The 18,541-nt window shown below is 30.6% G+C and overlaps 8 protein-coding genes across 8 annotated transcripts; 4 read left to right on the top strand and 4 right to left on the bottom strand.

Moving 5' to 3' along the window:
* Nucleotides 1–651: 651 nt before the first annotated feature.
* LOC128964643 (eukaryotic translation initiation factor 2-alpha kinase-like) lies at nucleotides 652–4,080 on the top strand. The gene is made up of 5 exons (XM_054311274.1): nucleotides 652–923; nucleotides 999–3,246; nucleotides 3,343–3,537; nucleotides 3,609–3,773; nucleotides 3,848–4,080. Exons 1-5 carry the CDS (start codon nucleotides 736–738, stop codon nucleotides 4,004–4,006), a joined length of 2,955 nt encoding a protein of 984 aa, XP_054167249.1. The 5' UTR covers nucleotides 652–735; the 3' UTR covers nucleotides 4,007–4,080.
* A 771-nt stretch (nucleotides 4,081–4,851) lies between these two features.
* On the bottom strand, nucleotides 4,852–5,607 carry LOC128964649 (U6 snRNA-associated Sm-like protein LSm1). Its single transcript, XM_054311280.1, has 4 exons — nucleotides 5,507–5,607; nucleotides 5,371–5,439; nucleotides 5,187–5,302; nucleotides 4,852–5,118 (listed from the first exon to the last, which is right to left on the bottom strand). Exons 1-4 carry the CDS (start codon nucleotides 5,550–5,552, stop codon nucleotides 4,951–4,953), a joined length of 399 nt encoding a protein of 132 aa, XP_054167255.1. The 5' UTR covers nucleotides 5,553–5,607; the 3' UTR covers nucleotides 4,852–4,950.
* On the top strand, nucleotides 5,566–6,907 carry LOC128964647 (peroxiredoxin-2-like). The gene is made up of 6 exons (XM_054311277.1): nucleotides 5,566–5,795; nucleotides 5,867–6,075; nucleotides 6,159–6,294; nucleotides 6,350–6,543; nucleotides 6,615–6,655; nucleotides 6,711–6,907. The coding sequence occupies exons 1-6, from the start codon at nucleotides 5,775–5,777 to the stop codon at nucleotides 6,788–6,790; spliced, it is 681 nt and encodes a 226-aa protein (XP_054167252.1). The 5' UTR covers nucleotides 5,566–5,774; the 3' UTR covers nucleotides 6,791–6,907.
* Nucleotides 6,908–7,040: 133 nt separating this feature from the next.
* LOC128964646 (PRELI domain-containing protein 1, mitochondrial-like) lies at nucleotides 7,041–8,114 on the bottom strand. Its single transcript, XM_054311276.1, has 2 exons — nucleotides 7,886–8,114; nucleotides 7,041–7,826 (listed from the first exon to the last, which is right to left on the bottom strand). Exons 1-2 carry the CDS (start codon nucleotides 7,972–7,974, stop codon nucleotides 7,223–7,225), a joined length of 693 nt encoding a protein of 230 aa, XP_054167251.1. The 5' UTR covers nucleotides 7,975–8,114; the 3' UTR covers nucleotides 7,041–7,222.
* Nucleotides 8,115–8,270: 156 nt separating this feature from the next.
* LOC128964648 (glutaredoxin 3-like) lies at nucleotides 8,271–9,410 on the top strand. Its single transcript, XM_054311278.1, has 4 exons — nucleotides 8,271–8,490; nucleotides 8,559–8,676; nucleotides 8,744–9,184; nucleotides 9,274–9,410. The coding sequence occupies exons 1-4, from the start codon at nucleotides 8,429–8,431 to the stop codon at nucleotides 9,316–9,318; spliced, it is 666 nt and encodes a 221-aa protein (XP_054167253.1). The 5' UTR covers nucleotides 8,271–8,428; the 3' UTR covers nucleotides 9,319–9,410.
* Nucleotides 9,411–9,477: 67 nt separating this feature from the next.
* On the bottom strand, nucleotides 9,478–11,866 carry LOC128964644 (RING finger protein 145-like). The gene is made up of 4 exons (XM_054311275.1): nucleotides 11,444–11,866; nucleotides 11,095–11,376; nucleotides 10,940–11,004; nucleotides 9,478–10,828 (listed from the first exon to the last, which is right to left on the bottom strand). Exons 1-4 carry the CDS (start codon nucleotides 11,610–11,612, stop codon nucleotides 9,557–9,559), a joined length of 1,788 nt encoding a protein of 595 aa, XP_054167250.1. The 5' UTR covers nucleotides 11,613–11,866; the 3' UTR covers nucleotides 9,478–9,556.
* Nucleotides 11,867–11,994: 128 nt separating this feature from the next.
* LOC128964875 (protein MAK16 homolog) lies at nucleotides 11,995–13,158 on the top strand. Its single transcript, XM_054311526.1, has 3 exons — nucleotides 11,995–12,123; nucleotides 12,193–12,239; nucleotides 12,313–13,158. Exons 1-3 carry the CDS (start codon nucleotides 12,109–12,111, stop codon nucleotides 13,130–13,132), a joined length of 882 nt encoding a protein of 293 aa, XP_054167501.1. The 5' UTR covers nucleotides 11,995–12,108; the 3' UTR covers nucleotides 13,133–13,158.
* A 302-nt stretch (nucleotides 13,159–13,460) lies between these two features.
* LOC128964874 (catenin alpha-like) lies at nucleotides 13,461–17,405 on the bottom strand. Its single transcript, XM_054311525.1, has 5 exons — nucleotides 16,887–17,405; nucleotides 14,844–16,707; nucleotides 14,288–14,769; nucleotides 14,106–14,222; nucleotides 13,461–14,032 (listed from the first exon to the last, which is right to left on the bottom strand). The coding sequence occupies exons 1-5, from the start codon at nucleotides 17,064–17,066 to the stop codon at nucleotides 13,868–13,870; spliced, it is 2,808 nt and encodes a 935-aa protein (XP_054167500.1). The 5' UTR covers nucleotides 17,067–17,405; the 3' UTR covers nucleotides 13,461–13,867.
* Nucleotides 17,406–18,541: the final 1,136 nt, after the last annotated feature.

Below are 18,541 nucleotides of genomic sequence, written 5' to 3'. Positions count from 1 at the left end.
TTATTAATTGTGTATTAAATGTTTGTTTTATAGCAGTCAATATTATATACGGTAATGAGTTTTTACCACTTTGTTGACCAATACTGTAGTTATAATTATTTTTTGTTCACTATTTGAAACATAGAGTAGTTTTAAATCTTTAAGAAAAATGAAGTAAAAATACAACACATTTATGATTTGTAATCATATACTACAGTATATTATACGGTATATTCTATATATAATCTATAGTCTATAATATTATAGACTATATATTAGCGTTAATATACCTGTATTATGATTAAAGTAAAGGGTCTAATAATTACAGGTAATATTAAATATAATTAATTATTATATTATACTATTGAATGATTCATAAGCATAATATCACAATAGATGGCACAATATTAGTTTGAAAACTAGTGTTGTATTCATACAAGATTTATATTATATTAATAATACATTATAAATTATAATATTTAATTAAACCAATTATGATGTTAAATAAGTTATATCTAATTAAATTAAAATTGCATTTAATTAATATATAATTAAATAACAATAACTACTAAAAAGTTGTATTGATTTGTTGATGATTACAACACTAGTTATTTGTATATCATTTATATAACATTACGAAATGATGACTCAGTTTAGTATAAATTTGTAATAAAAATAATATGAATTGAAATGAATGGCAATTAAAATGCAATTGAAATGCAATAACAATGTTATGAATGAATGAATGTCTGAGAAATGTTTTCTTTGGCCGACATCTGTAACGCTATTGTCATCACTTTAATTGGTCTCTCAATTGGTTTAACATTAAATCAATGCATAGATTCGGATGATACCTATGAAGCAATAATTGATCACCAATTGGACAACTCGTTAGACAATTACTATCCATTGATCCATAAGTGCAGACATAAAGCAAATGATAAGTTAGTTTAGAAGTGAATTGTTTATTGATTTTATTGATTGATTTGACAAAACAATGCATTTGTTGATGATTTTAGAGACCTGTTAATTGTTAGTACATTAGATGGAAAGCTGTCAGCTGTTGATGTGTCGACTGGACATCTCGTTTGGTCCAAACAACTATCATCGCAACCGTTGTTTTCATCGACAATAAGTGGTTTTGAAATAACTAAAAGAGGACGTGTTGTACGAGTTGTACCATCACTTGATGGCAATTTGTATCTATTTAATGGTAAAACAATTGATGGCTTACCATTAAATGCAGACACACTGCTTAAAAGCTCTTATAAATTGGGCGATGATTTGGTCATAACTGGGGGTCAAGAAAGCCAACTCTCGGGTATTGATATATCTACGGGTCGTGTCTATTATGAATGCGGTATCAATGGTTGTCCTGAGGCACAGCTCAATGAAAATGAAACATTTGATGATTTAGTTTTACTTAAAAGGATTACACAAACAGTTCGAGCAATTGATCCGAAAACTGGACGACAAAAATGGTATTTCACTGTAAGTGAACCACAATTGTCTAAATACGATATCAATGAATGTGATTATGAAAGTGATTTAAGTACCAGTAGTTATGAATCAAACGTATACTCAACTGATAATTATTCACAAACTAGTGATCAAACACGTAAAGAGACTAAATTTAAAGTAATAGTTCCCAATGGCTTTATATCTGCTCATATTCATAGTGAAGACAATATTGTTAAAGAAACCAATTGGTCGCATCGTTTTGATTCACCAATAGTTTATGTTTGGCACTATCGTAATGGTCAGCTAAATGTATTTAATTTGTTTGATAAACAAAAATTGTATGGTTTAAGCGATAACTTTGACAACAAGTTATATGAGCCTTCAGTTTATATCGGTCTTTATCGAAGTCAATGGTATATTCAATTGGCCAATAAAATTAAAACTAAAATTTCTGGTAAAATGGCTTCAAATGATTTATTAACTGCAGAAACTACAGAAAACAAAGACTCTACTTCTAATATATTGCAAATTGAATGGAAACCCGAAGCTGTTTTGGGCGATAAAAATCATTTAGAAAGTGATTCAAACTTAATATCAAAGCCTCCTTTTTCATTCTCTATATCATCTGATGATAATTCTAGAGCTGGTTATTATATATTTAGTGCCATAGAAGATATTGAGACTAAATGTCTTATTAATTCCAGTGAATCTAATAATTGGGATTCTGATGAATGTGATGATGAAAATGATGGTTTGATTCAACAGATAGTAATCGCATCTCTTTGGTATTATTGGCGAGAAGTAACTGCTATTTCTGTTGTCTCAGCATTTCTTCTTAATATTATTTTTTCATTTCTTAAACGCAAATTTAAGAAAAATATAAAACTATTAGAAAATGAAATTTCTGAATATTGTGCCAAAAATGATAAGTCGAGCGCTAACACAACCCCAACAAACCTTTTATTTTCAGCGCCTTTTAATTCTTACAATTCATTAGAAAGTGGTTTTATTTCAAGATATGAATCTGATTTTGAAGAAATTAAAAGACTTGGAAAGGGAGGCTTTGGTGTAGTATTTGAGGCAAAACACTTGATAGATGAAAGTCATTACGCCGTCAAACGTATATATCTTCCCATTCGTAAAGAACAGAGAGAAAAAGTGATGCGAGAAGTGAGAGCATTGTCTAAATTAGATCACACGGGGATTGTTAGGTACTATAATGCTTGGGTTGAGTTACCACCTCATGGTTGGAAACAAAGTCAAGACAAACCAGATCTAAGCGATGATTATTTGTCAACTAATGATTTGCGTATTAAAGACAAACAAATTGTTAACAAATCTATTGCTAGTGATAAGTCATCATTTCATTTACAAAATAACGAAACTACTTATGAAAGTAGTCTTACTTATGATAAATCTGATGCTATTATAACACAAACGCAAAGCAATCAATCGATTGACATTGTTTTCGATGAAAATGTTTCATCAATTAAATTAATAAACACTAATATTCAACAAACTATAAGTAAATCAAAACAAGAGACTACTTACAAGTCAGACAATAACTTAAGTAACTCTCACTTAAAAGATAGAGAAGCCAACAAAAGTGCTAACCGTCCCAATACTATAAGTCCCCGGTGTTATCTATACATTCAAATGCAATTGTGTAGGAAAGACACACTGAAAGACTGGTTGTTAAATAATTCAATTAATCGCAACTCTCATACAGTTTTAGATATTTTTGATCAGATTGTTAGTGCTGTCCATTACGTGCATTCAACGGGTTTAATGCATCGCGATCTCAAAGTATGATATCATAACAATTATATCAATAATTATTAACAATTTTTCAATTAAACATTAATGACAATATTAATCTATTGATACTTTATATTGATATAGCCATCAAATATTTTTTTTTCAATGGATGGTAATATAAAAATTGGTGATTTTGGTTTAGTCACGGCTACTGCTGCTGACGAGGAGATACACACTCCAGATGTTAGCTCAGATGACAGCAATTGTTTTATTTTGAACCGAAGCTCCAGTTCACACACTAATTGTGTTGGAACTCAACTATATATGAGTCCGGAACAGGTATGGTATTAATCATTTAAATTACAGTAGTTTACAGTAATTTTATTAATGAATTAATATTTTACTTATAGATACGTAATCAGCCGTACAGTCATAAAGTGGACATCTTTTCGATGGGAATCATATTATTTGAACTATTAGTTCCATTTAATACTGAAATGGAAAGAACTATTACCTTAAATAACGCGAGAAAACAAATCTTTCCAAAAGATTTTATTCAGAAATATAAATCAGAGGTTTGTGTCAAATAAATTGTATTAAATGTACTATTTTTCAATGTATTGAATCAATTTTGTAATTTTATAAATAGTGTAATCTTTTAACTAAACTCTTGGATCACAATCCAGACGAAAGACCCTCAACGGCTGAGATTAAAGAACATGAAATTCTTGATAATTTTCAGTCAAACGGTCCGATTGTTAGACAGCGAACCCGAACCATATCTCTTAATAATGGCGACCATTTATAACCTCACATTTGATTTTGTTTTCAATAAATGTCACAAATATCTAAATAATACCTTAAATAATGCTTTAATTAACATTTTTATGAAGCAATTATTAATATTAATATTTTTTAATATTTTGTTGTAAGTAAAAATTATTTGTAAATTTTTTTAAGTTAAACTAAATAATATTAAATCCATAAAAATTTGTATATATTTATAAATTTTACTATATATGGTATTTCAAAGCAACAAATTATTCTGTTGTTTCAAACAATACAATTCAAATGAAATTCATATAAATATAAGCACAAAATCATTTACAAACAAACAAAAAAATAATACATTTTATTATACGATTGCTTTTATACTATTTATTATATGATGAAACAATCGTATAATAAAATGTATTAATTTTTTGTTTGTTTGTAAATGATTTTGTGCTTATATTAATATAATAGACAGCATTGCATTCAAAACTAAAGACTATTTTAAGTGATGGATAACTACTGTATTTAATGTACACTACAATAGAGAGAACAGAAATATATTGAAAAGATAGACAAAAGTACCGGTAATTGATATCTTTGATGATAATATGATACACAACATAATGATCGTTATAGTTATCATACAATAGATGATTAAAGTAATTAATATTTTTATAAATGAATTATATTATTATTAAATACAATTAAATTTACACATATCTATACCGTATGTTAATTTTGTACAAATTAAAATACTGTATAATAATTATATTGAAACAATACTAAGTTAGTTAAACCAGTTGTTTATTGCTATATTTATTTGGATTTAAAGTTCAAATACTTTCATCATAGAAATTATACATAAAAATAATTATAATAATATAGATTAATAATAATACGGATTAATTAACACATCAATTGACATAATTTTTGAAAAATCAGAAAATAATGATTTATAAAACAAATGATTACAAAGTATTAAAAGTCGTCAGCAATGGACTCGACGTGAGAGGAAAGTCCTCTTTCGTGAAGTGCTTTGAGTCTGATTTTGTCTTTGTTTTGTTTTTCCTCGATTTGGTTTTGTTGTAATTCAAGTATCTCTTCGACGGCCACTTTTACCAAATCTGGTGTTTCTTTTTTGGTGTCCTTTAAAAAAATGATTAAAGCAATCATTTATTAAAACAACAACAACAGTGTCACCAAAGATGACCTACAATTTCTCCGCAGAGAACCATATTCTCTCCCCTAATCAAGAATATCCCGCGAGGAATGTCTCCATATTTGTTGTCCACATATATTCGTTCAATGGTTTGGTGAAGAACTAGATTTGCTGTCATTTTAATTAAAAAGCAGATAATATATGAAATCAGAAAAATAAATAAATGTTGTGATAATTACCGAACTGATCGATACTTCTTAAGTAACCAATGAGTGTCCGTCCGTCGCGCAACAGAACCATCAACTTCTCTGTCAAACCAAACAAATGAAATATAATGAGACAATCAATTAAATGTATGACATCTTTGGTCATTACTGTCCAGTTCTTCGAGTAAACTGGTATTTCCCGGAAAGTTATTCATTACTGATATAATATTTAGCGACAAATCAAATGAAGGATCAGATGAAGAGATGCAATAATTTGGTCATATGTTTGACACGTGACTCAACACTACTCTAATGTATGTATTGTTGTGTTTGTTATCAATAATTGTATTGACTTTCAGTCTCTGTGTTTGACTCATACACTAATCGACGCAATCATTCATTCAATTAATTAATTTGTTATTTGTTTGACATTTAAAATGAATTCAATATTAAAATATGTAATCAAATGATTGATTGAAAACAATTGACACAAAAATCTAATGAAAATTATTTTTTATAACATTATTAGTCTCTTAGAGGCCTTCAAACAGTTGGCTTGACATCAACGGTATGTCGACAGCGATGTCTTCATACAACACGACCAGCACTGCAGGCATTTGTGTCCCGACCGGCGCCGGCATTCAAGGGAACGGCAGTCGTGGCCAAAGACTTCAAACAAATCCAATTAAGTGATTACAGCGGCAAATATCTGGTTGTCTTCTTCTATCCGCTGGATTTGTATGACTATAACTAATCAATACATCTTCATTAGTGATGATTATATATCATAATTGTTTGTCTTATTTATACCAAATCTACAGCACATTTGTCTGTCCGACAGAAATCATAGCATTCAGTGATCGGATCAATGAATTCAAAGCAATCAATACAGAAGTGGTGGCCGTTTCGGTTGATTCGCATTTCTCGCACTTGGCTTGGATTCAAACTCCTCGCAAAGTATGAATTATTTGATTATAATATTTATCTGATTATAATAATTATTTGCAAACAGAAAGGAGGCATTGAAGGCATTAATATTCCCGTTTTATCAGATCTATCGAAACAAATCTCAAAAGATTACGGAGTTTTGATTGAGGAATCAGGTCTTGCATTGCGTGGTCTCTTCATTATTGATCCCAAAGGCATTCTCAGACAAATTACAATCAATGACTTACCAATTGGTCGATCAGTTGACGAGACTCTGAGGTTTGTTTTAAATTGAATTTGTTTTAAAGTTATTGTAATATCGATAATAATAATAATAATAATATTTATAGGCTTATAAAAGCATTTCAATTTTATGAGAAACACGGAGAAGGTATGAATTTATTCATTTAAACAAATTTGTTTAATATTTATTGTTAACCTAACAGTATGTCCCGCCAATTGGAAACCCGACTCTCCAACTATTGACCCGAAAAACGCCGACAAATATTTTGAGGCAAACAACTAAGTCTTATATTGATTTGTAGAAAATTATTTCATTACTGATTATGTAAAATATTAGAAAATGTTTGCAAAAATTTGATTTTTTAAAATCATCGAATCTATGATAAAATAAAGCAATATTTTAGAAATAGTTTATTTGTGTTTTTATCGACCTGTATATTAAAATTTATATATACTATACTATATACGTCTTTAAATACAAAATAATGACTATTAATATATAAGAATTACAAAGATATTAATATTTATATAAAAGTATATACATTAAGATTGGTGTTTGAAATACAATCTTCAAAGTTATTAATATTAAAACAATTCAATGAAAACACTCCTCTTTTTAAAATTCAAAATAAGTGATTCAACTCTTCAATCAAATTTGAGCTCTAATTATATCAATTTATAAAGAATTTCATAACAAAACAAAACCAAACATTGTTTAAGACTCTTGACGATTGCCATTATTGGCCATTTCATTAACCGCAGCAACAATGGGAACAGCCTTAGACTTGGCCACAGCAGCGAACTCATGTGCTTTGAGTGCTTTTTCTTTTAGTTTTTCTTTGAGAAGCGGATGGATTTGGTTTAATCTATTGTCAAAAGTGGGAACTAATTGGTCGGCATTGAGATTGCCGTACAAAGTGTTCAAAACGAAGTTAAATCCCTGACATGTTTTCGATACATTTTTCTTGAATCTCTCCAAACCAAACCTTTGGACCGCAGCGGACAAACCGAAAACATTTGAGTCAATCCAAGCCTTACGTTCAGCAACTGTCCACTCTTTGTCGTCATCACTACTTTTATAGGTAACCTTTTCCTCGAGAGTCATCAAATGTTTGAGTCCTATATTACGTGTATAAGTGGTCAGTGTTTTGCATTTGGGGTCCAAAATGGACTCTTCAATAATGAACACCAATTTGGAGGACAAGAATCTTTCCGTCCATTTGGGCGCTGAATTGGTTTTACTTATTAGTCTTTTGGTCAATAGTTTGCCGCTTTCATCAACCTTTCGTTGGACTACATCTTCAGTCAATACATGAGAACTAATAACAAATGTATTTTTAAATCAATGGATCAGATGTTTGTTTGTTTGTTAGCAAACCTGAAAGGGTTAGGATATCGACACCAGAAAGCTTTGGACACCTGTTCCCAGTTGTATCTGAATGTATGTGAAGTCTCGTAGTAACGCATTGTTACCAATCAATCAAACATCTGATCCATTGATTACTTCAATGATTAGACTAACAAAATGTCTTCAAAATGAATACTTTGAACCAAATGTTAGACCAAAACAATGTCTAACTTTACACCACTTATTCATCACTAATAACGTTATCATTAATAATAAGAAATGGATTAATAATTTTGTATTACATTTTAATTAACTTTATTTTTAGGGGATTAGTATTATATGTTTTATAGTAATGTTGTTAATGAATGACTCATTTGATATTATTTAACTGATAATAAACACATTTTTATTAAGAGTAGAGTTAAGTACTATTTATTGGAAACATTGAAACACTTTTGTAATACTCTATTAAATTACATAACTGTTTGAAAATAGCATTCAATTGAAATCAATTGATTCATTGATTTGAATATCGATTTAATTAACAAACAATTATTGTATTGATTGTCAATAATGTCTACCAATAGTGTCATTGATATTACAAGTAGTGAACAATTGAATAAAATATTAGTCGGGTATTGATTGACATATTATTATGAAATATAAATTATAATTAAATTAATAAAAATTGTTAACTCTTTAGATCGGATGTATTGGTCATTCATTTTATGTCAGATGGCGTCCAACAATGTCTTCAAGTCAATGATGTCTTGAGTGAAATGTCTAAAAGCAAAGATTACAAGAATGTTATATTTGGCAAAGTATTGCATTTTATTGTGACAAATGTTGAACCAATAGATTATAATGAATAGGTTTTATGATAATTAGGTTTTGGCTACTGATATGTCGGACATATCGGTGAAGTTTAATGTGTCATCAGTGCCGACGTGTCTTTGCTTTGTCAAAGGCAAAGAAGTTTCGCGAATTAATGGCGCAGACGTCCAAAAGCTAAGCACTCAAATCAAACAATTAGCCGCTGATTCAAATGGTGATAATACGACCACTTCAGACAATATTGAAGATCGACTCAAAGTGTTGGTCAATAAGTCACCGGTTATGGTGTTTATGAAAGGATCTCCTGATGCTCCGCGATGTGGATTTAGTAGGACTTTGATCTCAATTCTCAATGAAGTTAACATCAAATACAATACATTTGACATATTAATGGATGAAGAGGTTCGCCAATCATTGAAAGTGTACTCTAATTGGCCGACATATCCACAGATCTACGTCAAGGGACAGCTTATTGGAGGTCTCGATATAATTAAGGTATTAATATAACAATTAATTAATTCAATTATAAGAAAGTTTAGTTTAAATTTATATTTAGTAATAATTTATAATTTTATCGTTTAAAGGAATTGAAAGAATTGGGAGAATTGGAACAAACACTTAATGGATAATTTGTTTGTGCAGTAAATGTTATTTCTTTAATAATTATTTAGTTATTACAATACAATAGTTTTTTTACTATTATTATAAAATTTATTTTACACTTTTAAAAAACAATTGGTGTTTAAAATATGTCAAAATTGTGTTTATCGTAAATTCATATCATATATATATATATATTAAAATAAACTCAAAATAAATTCATTTATTATTTGGTCAAACTTAATGACTACAATCAGTGGTAAACTCTTAATTGGACTGTTGTTGAGTTGATTGACTACGAGTTATAGATACCGTACACAAGGGACAGGTGTCTTGAAAACAGAGCCATTTTCGGAGACATATTCGATGAAAATAATGATTACAATTAGTGATAATTGATGAGTTAGGGACAGTCATATCAGTGAAACATATGGCACAGACATCATTGTGTTGTTTTAATTGATTAGTTGTAGCGAATGAAAGGGAAGATGTTTTCAGTAATGCTTTCCTTCGCCGAACATAACTACTAACTCCAGTGTTAAGTCTTTGCCAAACATTAAAATAGCAGTGAATTATAAGAATTATTGCATTTGTTAGACTCCATTGTCCTGTAATTCCTTCCCAAACACCCACCACTACCACACTTGTGGCCACAAAAAATTCAATTATCTTTGTAAAAGATCGCACGTAATATACGGCTTCATCTAATGATTCCATCGGTTCAGATCTTAAAGAATCGTACCATAAAATGCAGTGAACTATTAAGAGATCTGCTACTTGTGCTGATGTGAGGATACTTGTGGAGAGAACCACTGCCATCCAGAAGTCAATCGGAAATATTTGCGACAAAACATAAGTTACATGAAGTGGAAACAAGAATAAGAAGGCACACAAAATCAACACTTTTATGTGATGTATAGCATTCTTGCCGTGATATGCACTCAATGACAATATTACCGGTTCTGCCATTTCCAGCATTGACTGCAAAAGACTTGATAGGACTACAAATAAGATGATTGTGAGGACAGCCATTCTTGCTGGTTGTTTCATATCAGTAATGCCAGTCAATAAAGCTAACAGCAATGTAGTCATGCCTTCCTCCCATCCGCTGTGTTTATTGTGAATATTGGGTGCATTGGTCAGTGAATGAACACTATTGCCCCATAAGTAGTATTTCATTGCAGATAATAAAAAATAAGACATATATGTGACGGCAACTGCAGTTGAGAACAATGAGACCGGACTTATACAGACAGCACTCGCAGCACTTAATACAGACACAAACCAGTCTTTTTGTGGATCATTGATGGTCTCAAAAAGTCTCATAAAAAAAGCGATGGACCAAAATAGAAAAAAATGTGTCGGAACAAAGATCTTGTGGCAAACATTGACTATCAATGATGTTAAGCCTTCAATTTCCATATTAACTAACAAATGGTTGATCCAATCTTTCACTTCACTTAACACTTTAGGCATCCAATTGTATAAATGAAAAACCAAAGTGATTACAACTACTGCTGAACTAAACTTATGGATCACCTAAAGGTAAAAGTAATCAAATGATATGAAATGTCAATTTTAATCAATCGTATGGTTTTATAAAGAAATGCTATTTTATATAAATTAAATAATATTAAAACTGAAACAAACCTGAAGTGATTCGTTGGGAAAATCGAGAATTCGGGCAAAAACTGGCAAAGAATATGAGGCAAACACTGCAATCATTTCAAACAAATTGTTACAATTGTTATAACATTTAAAACTTTATAAAAGCAAAATAATAACAATAAATAAATTAACAAAACCTGGAACTAATGTCTTTTGTGGTCCTTGTAATATAATGGACACTATTATAGCAATGGCCACATGAATGGCTAACAATGATATCTGTTTAATGGCATTCATCTGTACCAGAGATAGAGCTAATGATTCAAAAAATGAGACACCATTTTGGACATCAATCATATGAACCAAATAATAGGATAACAAATGAGCTGTTATTAGGAGTGCACCGCAAACTATGTGGCAGTAAAGCAATCGGATTAATGACAGCGGAAGTAATAACAGAAGAAATCCATTGAGTAATGCTTTTGAAATGAAAGAAAAAAACAGATAATAATTGTAAGTTAACTCATAAGTATTGTCCAAAATTACCAATATTTGTGACAAATGATGTCCAGAATTGGTTCCAATCATTTGAATGCAAAATAAACTTGTGGTCATCACATCTCCACCAATACTCTATAATGAAGAGTCCGGGTGTCCGCAGAATCACTGCCACCGCTGTCTCCACTCGTTTGCCAAATGTTGGCCCCCAAGACATCACTGGATCTTTAATCTCATTTAATCAAATCGATAACAATTATATCAAAAATTCAATTAGTCATCAATTGATTTACAAATGTCATCACATCTTTCAATTGGTGATAATTAACCAAATGATGGCTTAAGACACCATTCAAACAGAGGTTTTGTCGGAATGACATTCAATGAGTTGTCACTTAAGAAGTCATTAATTATTGTTTACATTAATTTATATCTAATTGTAAAGTCATTACTAATCAGTGATTATAATAAATGTTACAACAATTACATCACARTATTGTTAACACAACTATAGCTTCAAAACAATTATTAATACTTTATTTAATTCAATGTTTTATTTATATTATATTAGAATCGTTACGTTATATATGAATACAATTTATTTACAATATATACGAAACACATGTGACTGTAATGTAAAGTACTTTAAATTTATTAACAATTTATGGTTTCATTTAACTCATGAGTTATTTGTCTTGAGCTACCAATAAGTGATGCAAAACGACGACGTAAGACATAAACTAATTGGTGATATCCATTGAATGTCTTGTAATAACAATTTTGTTATCAATTTTCAGGTGATTTGGAGTGTTCTCAACGGAACCTTCTGTTCACATAAAGTACAGTCAGTATTGCCATCGAGTCTTGAATTAATTGTATTGTAATTATGATTAAAAATATTTGTTATTGAATTTCAGGACAAAAACACAACACTTTTGTCGAAATGAATTCAATGTTAACGGTCTTTGCAGCCGAACTTCGTGTCCGTTGGCTAACAGTAACTACGCGACGGTTCGCGAAGAGAAAGGCGTTTGTTATTTGTTTATAAAGACCATCGAAAGGGCGGCATTTCCGGCAAAATTGTGGGAAAAAATTAAGTTATCGAAGAACTACGAGAAGAGTTTGGAACAAATCGATAAACATTTGATTTATTGGCCAAAACATATGAAACACAGATGTAAACAAAGATTGACTAAAATAACACAATATTTAATACGAATGAGACGTTTGGCGTTAAGGCGACAGAAGAAATTGGTTCCGATTCAGTCTAAAGTTGAACGAAGAGAACGCAGACGTGAAGTGAAGGCTTTATTGGCCGCCAAACTCGACAACGCCATCGAAAAAGAACTATTGGAAAGACTGAAAAAGGGAACGTATGGTGATATGTATAACTTTCCTCAAACAGCATTTGAAAAGGCACTCAAAGACGATGAAGAAGAGAGCGATAGAGAATCGGTTAAAGAAAAAGAATTGGAAGAAGAAATGGAAGTAAGCGATGACGACAACGAAGAAACTGTTGAATATGTGGCGGCAAATGATTTCGAAGAAAGCGATGAATCAGATATTGAAGATTACAATAAAGTTGATAAAAGCAGTGAAGAGTCATCAAGTGATGAGAGTGACAATCAATCGAAGAATCGTAAGAAGAAATCACAAAAGAAATCAATTAAGAGATCCAAAGTTGAGATGGAATTCGAAAGAGAGTTCGAAACAGCCGGTCCTTCGCGTATCAAATAATTATACATTTTTTGTATTTAATATCATATAAATCACATTATATTTTATTTTGATTTTTGAATAAAACTAATTTTTAATTATAAAATACAGTACTATTTATTAAAATACACATTAAATTAAAATAATTATTTATATATATATATATAAATACAATTTGAGCGCATATTATTGATTAATTTGTCTCAAAATAAATTTTTATAAAATCTAAATAAGTTTAAAATATACTAAAGAGGCACTTAAGATATTGTTTTAAGAAACTAAATATACTGTATGTATTTCAAAATATAAAACAATACTATTATCAAAACATAGAAAAATTAAATATATTATTAGTGTTTACATTTAAAATATTTGTTGATATTTGTAGTCAAAATATGTACGTATAGTTTCATTGTATAGATATACTGTATATGTTGTATTGCTATAGTTTTTGAATATGAAAATTGCTTAAATAAATAAATTTGGCAAATTATTACCGATAGTTAAACGGTTATAAAAAACAATTTATAAAATACATTATTTCGGTACATAAAATAATTTTTAAAATACTGAATAATTTTTTGTTTAGTATAGAAAATTATTATTTAAGTCATGCATTTTTTGTGTTACCGTAATGTAAGAGAAAGATAGTGATAGAAAAAAGCGTATTTAGAGGAATGTCACTCACGATAATAGTGTATATAATATTTGGTTAAGTATTAGTGTATATATAAGTTTAAAATAATAATTATTACATTAAACAGATTCGGCCGGACTCTGGAATTCACTCAACGCTTTGATGGGCGCAATGTTACGCTTCTGTGATCCGCGCCGTACTTTCGCCCGAACTTCTTCTGGCTTTTCCCTTCTGACCAATGGTTTCTTTTCTGGCGCTTTCATTCTCCAGACAACTATTGGTGACTATATTTTTAAAAAAAAGACATTCAAGTGATTGAGTCAATTGTTTGCAATCACAAATGTAAACAAAACTTACAATTGGTTGTCCACCTCTTGGATATTTAGTAGATGCAACATATGATGATTTGACAGTCAAGACAACTGAATTCATTAAGTTCTTCGCCGCCTGGATTAGTGATGTGGCGCTATCGAGCTGTTAACAAATATAATCTATTAATTTAAATTTCTTAATAAGTAATAAAATAATAAATATCTTACCCCCGAAACAATCAAATTTCCTGATATGTTTTGTACGTCAGCCTTGACTTTAGATGTAATATTCAATTGATGACAGTATAGAGTAATTCTTGCCAAATATGAAATTAAATCATTTTTGGTGGTAGACTCTGGACATTGATCCGCAATTTGTTTGGCAAATTTATCCAATTTGGATCCAAATTCAGATATCCTTTTGGCCGCATTGATGACATCCATAGTAGTTTTAAGTGGTCCCTTACCACGTGTAAAGTCAGTCATTTCCATCATAATCATACACATTTCCTTTGCAATCACTATAATATCATTTCCCGTATCATCCCATTTGGCCACTTCTCTATCAAACTTATTCTTCTCAGTTCTGAATGTCTCCACTTGTTCTGCAATTCTCTCCTTTTCTTCAGCTGAAATCAATCGATAAGCATCTCTTGTATTACTGATTCCAGTAATATCCGGATACTCATCAAAGTCCGTATGAATACTCGCTATAAATTTAAATTACGGTAAAAAACATTAAAATAAGAAATTAATATTTCGTATAAAACAATCAAATCCTTACATTTGCTTCGAGTCTCATACGTATTGTCTTCGTATTCTATTTCTGTTTCAGAATCAAGTTCTTCGACAGTTCTATTCAAAAGAACTGCGCGTCTGATCTCACGGACGCCATCGTAAACAAGACGCGAGGCATCAATGAACTCATTTTCATCGAGTTCTCCGCGTTGATCACTTGAAAGTGCGTCGACAGCTCGTTCAACACGTCCGGCAAAATTAGGCATAACTTGATCTCTTAAACACGTCACCGCTTCCAATACTCTTTCCGTATAATTTCCCGGTTCATAATTATCCATTTCAGCGGTCACTACATTACATACTCGTGCAGATCGACCTCGAATAGCACCGGCTGTTCTGTCAAGACTATCAGCGTCTGACACTTGTAGAGCGACCACACATTTTTGAACGTCTTCTAAGATATGATTCTCCGAAACGGCCAAAAAGTCATCTATGGTTGTGATGTCGTCAACTGCTTCGGTAAGTATGCGCACCTGATTATCCCAGGCCTCTCTGAATGCCTCCATGTTTTCGAGTGCAACCTTAGAACGCGGTCGCGCAGCCAAAATCCGAGCGGCGTTTATCACTTGTGGACAAAGACTATCGATTTGAAGAGCTGCGTAGCGAACCATTTTGACGCCATCTTCATTGGGAGACATACTACACGCTAGATTTGCCACTTCCACCAGTTTTGATGCGTGTTCTGTAAATACCTGAGCATATTCTTCTACTTCATTAACACTTCCTTTCTTTGCCGCTTCAATTAGCACCAGAAGAGGTACATTGGTTTCTAAGAATGAATCGGACACGTGATCTATAACTGCTTTTCTCAATTGTCTTCGCAAATCTCTAGTTTTGCGATTCATGTGATCAATAGCTTTGTCCAATCCTTCATCTGGTTCTCTACGGCCAGCATTTGCCATATACTCTGACAATAAGTCTTGTAGTGCCTGACGAACGGCATTACATTCGGCAACAATTCTCTCTCTTCGTTCATCTCTAGTACACGAAGAGTCAGCCATAAGTGCGGCGCCACTTATAATACTTTCAAGACGTTCTTCAAGTAGAGGTCGTGTTCTCATCTCGTTATATACCAACGGATCCATTAAAATACATTCATCAAAATCGTCAAGAGCTGCGGCAAGTTCTCCGGGGCCGTCGAAAGGAGGAACGCCTAAACCGTTATTGGACTCGAGTTTGCCCTGAGCCACATCACTGATTGCACTAACGGCTTCACAAACCTGTCTGAAAATAAAATCTCTGTTTTCTTTAGCCGCTGACAGTTCCGGATGTCTAACATATACTTTAGAAGCTGTCAATAACATCATACAATTCTTCTTAAGAATAGCTCGAGCGGCGGCCAAGTCGTCTCTAAGACGCGGATCTTTAAGTTCTGCTTGTCTTTTGGCCGCTTGACTAATAAGATCGGCTGTATTTTTACCAAAACTCTTGAATGATTCGACTAACTCTGAATGACTGGAAGCGCTCTTAACTTTGTCCAAATCATTTTCAACTATTTGTAATGATTTGAGAAGTCTATGAACATCAACCATATCAGCTAATATAAGAAGTCGAGTTACGGCTGACAATAAATTTCGGGCCGCTTTCACCATATTTCCTCTCTTTATTGAACTGCACGGGTCTTCAGCAAACTCTCGAGAAGATTTACCCATTGAATCACCAGCTTTTCGGACTTCATCGACGGCTAAAAGCATTTCGTCCTTAATATCGGGATTTTCAAGTGCTATCTCTTCTCCTTTTTGTATAAAGTTTTCGGTGGCCTTTTCCACAGCCGCTACCAATACATGAGCTCTTTTGGATCGACCCTTCTTTTTCTTGGACGGACCCTTCGTGTTGACCAAAGTAGTCACCTATAGTTCATTGGTAAGAGATGTACACAAAATAAATATCAATATCAAGATATACACAAAATAAAAATACATTTAAATCTTTTATTTTTTATGAGTTAAAACACATTTTCAACAAAATGTTTAAAAACCCGTAAAATGATAATCAAATAAATTTTTACTATCAATTATGTCACCAATACCTGCATCACCAGTGGTTCCAATGTCTTCTCTACAGATAATGTCCTGATTTCCAGATTTTTCGGATCCCATTTAATGGACATTTGACTGCCAAATGTGTGGTTATTATTATTATTATTATTAATTAAATTACTGCTATTATTGTTATTATTATTATTAATCAAAACACCATTTGAGGCCATTTTGACAGAAATTGGTTTAAAATTTATGAATAAATAAAATCAAATGTTATGTCAAACGTATGGTTACATCAATTCATTTGTTACTTAATTGAGTCAATCGGTAATCAATTATTGTTTACAAAACCCATTGACAAACAATTTAACGGAAGTTATGATTATTATTACATATAAACAGCAGTTATATTGAGGTATATATTGATGTTATTATTATAGCACTCATTCACTGCCAAATGTCGCCCACTATTATCATATATCAACAAATAGCACACTCTATGTACTATCTATACTGTACTTTATTTACACTCAATCAACGTATGAATCAGTACAGTATATATAGTATACGAGTCAACGTTGTATACATTGGATGCCAACGTAAATATTTAAAGCTAAAGTCTATGAGTCATTAACTGTAAGTACAGTACAGTATAGCATTGCCAACACAAAAATGTTAACAATGTATTGACAAATCAAACATATTATAGAATGTATTCTAAATTAAAAACATTGAAAATTGTTTTTAAATTTTATTTATTATTATAATAATAATGTTTTGACAACAAATTGTCTCATTAATCATCACAACAATCACAACAATCACAACAATCACAACATAACAGCCAATTGAATGACAATCAATACAATACCTTTGCTATTGACAACCCTTAAAAAGTATTGCAAAACTTTTAGTTAAATGTGTTATCAAATAATTGTTATACTATTCTATAAAATTGAGTTAACATTGAATTCAATTACAATATAATGTTTTTTTATTTTATTTTTTCATACGACTAATAATAATAAAAAAATATTTTACATTATTTTGCATTATATGAAAATAGTTTGCATATATCAGTAAATGTCTAATAGACTAAAAAAAACAATTTTTGATACTTTTATTGTTATCGCATTTAGCTAGTACAATTTATATATTTATTCCCCCATTTAATAGGTAAAGTATATTACTAATAATATAATAAGTATATTATAAATTAGTTTTAACTATTTTTAAAATAAATAAACGCAACATATTTTTTGATTGTATATTCAATTTTCAATTAAATTCAACATAATTTCAATTAAGTCAATAGTTTATTAATCAATTAATAATAATAATAATATTATTATTTAGACTATCGTACTATTATTATAGTACTAATGACAGAATCATTACAATAAATATTATGATTATATAATCGTTAGATAAATATTTTTAGTTAAAATCAAATTTGATAAATAAAATAAATAAATATAATTAGGTATTGAATCAAACAAACTTATATTTTTTGTTGATATTGCAAAACTACATGAGCTAGACAATTTGAATAAATTGAGGAAATGTATTATTTTAATATAAAATTATTTAAAAACAATTGCATGTTGATATACAGGGTATTTTATTATATTAAATATTGAAATTTTATTTTTTTAATAAACTAGGTTATATTACTCGAAAACTATTTAATATAATTAAAAAT

The sequence above is a fragment of the Oppia nitens genome, unplaced genomic scaffold, assembly GCF_028296485.1.
Source record: "Oppia nitens isolate AA-2021 unplaced genomic scaffold, nextdenovo-longstitch-racon4-pilon3 scaffold9_pilon_pilon_pilon, whole genome shotgun sequence".
In the NCBI taxonomy this organism is placed as follows: Eukaryota; Metazoa; Arthropoda; class Arachnida; order Sarcoptiformes; family Oppiidae; genus Oppia; species Oppia nitens.
This window is presented reverse-complemented; position numbering and strand designations above follow the sequence as displayed.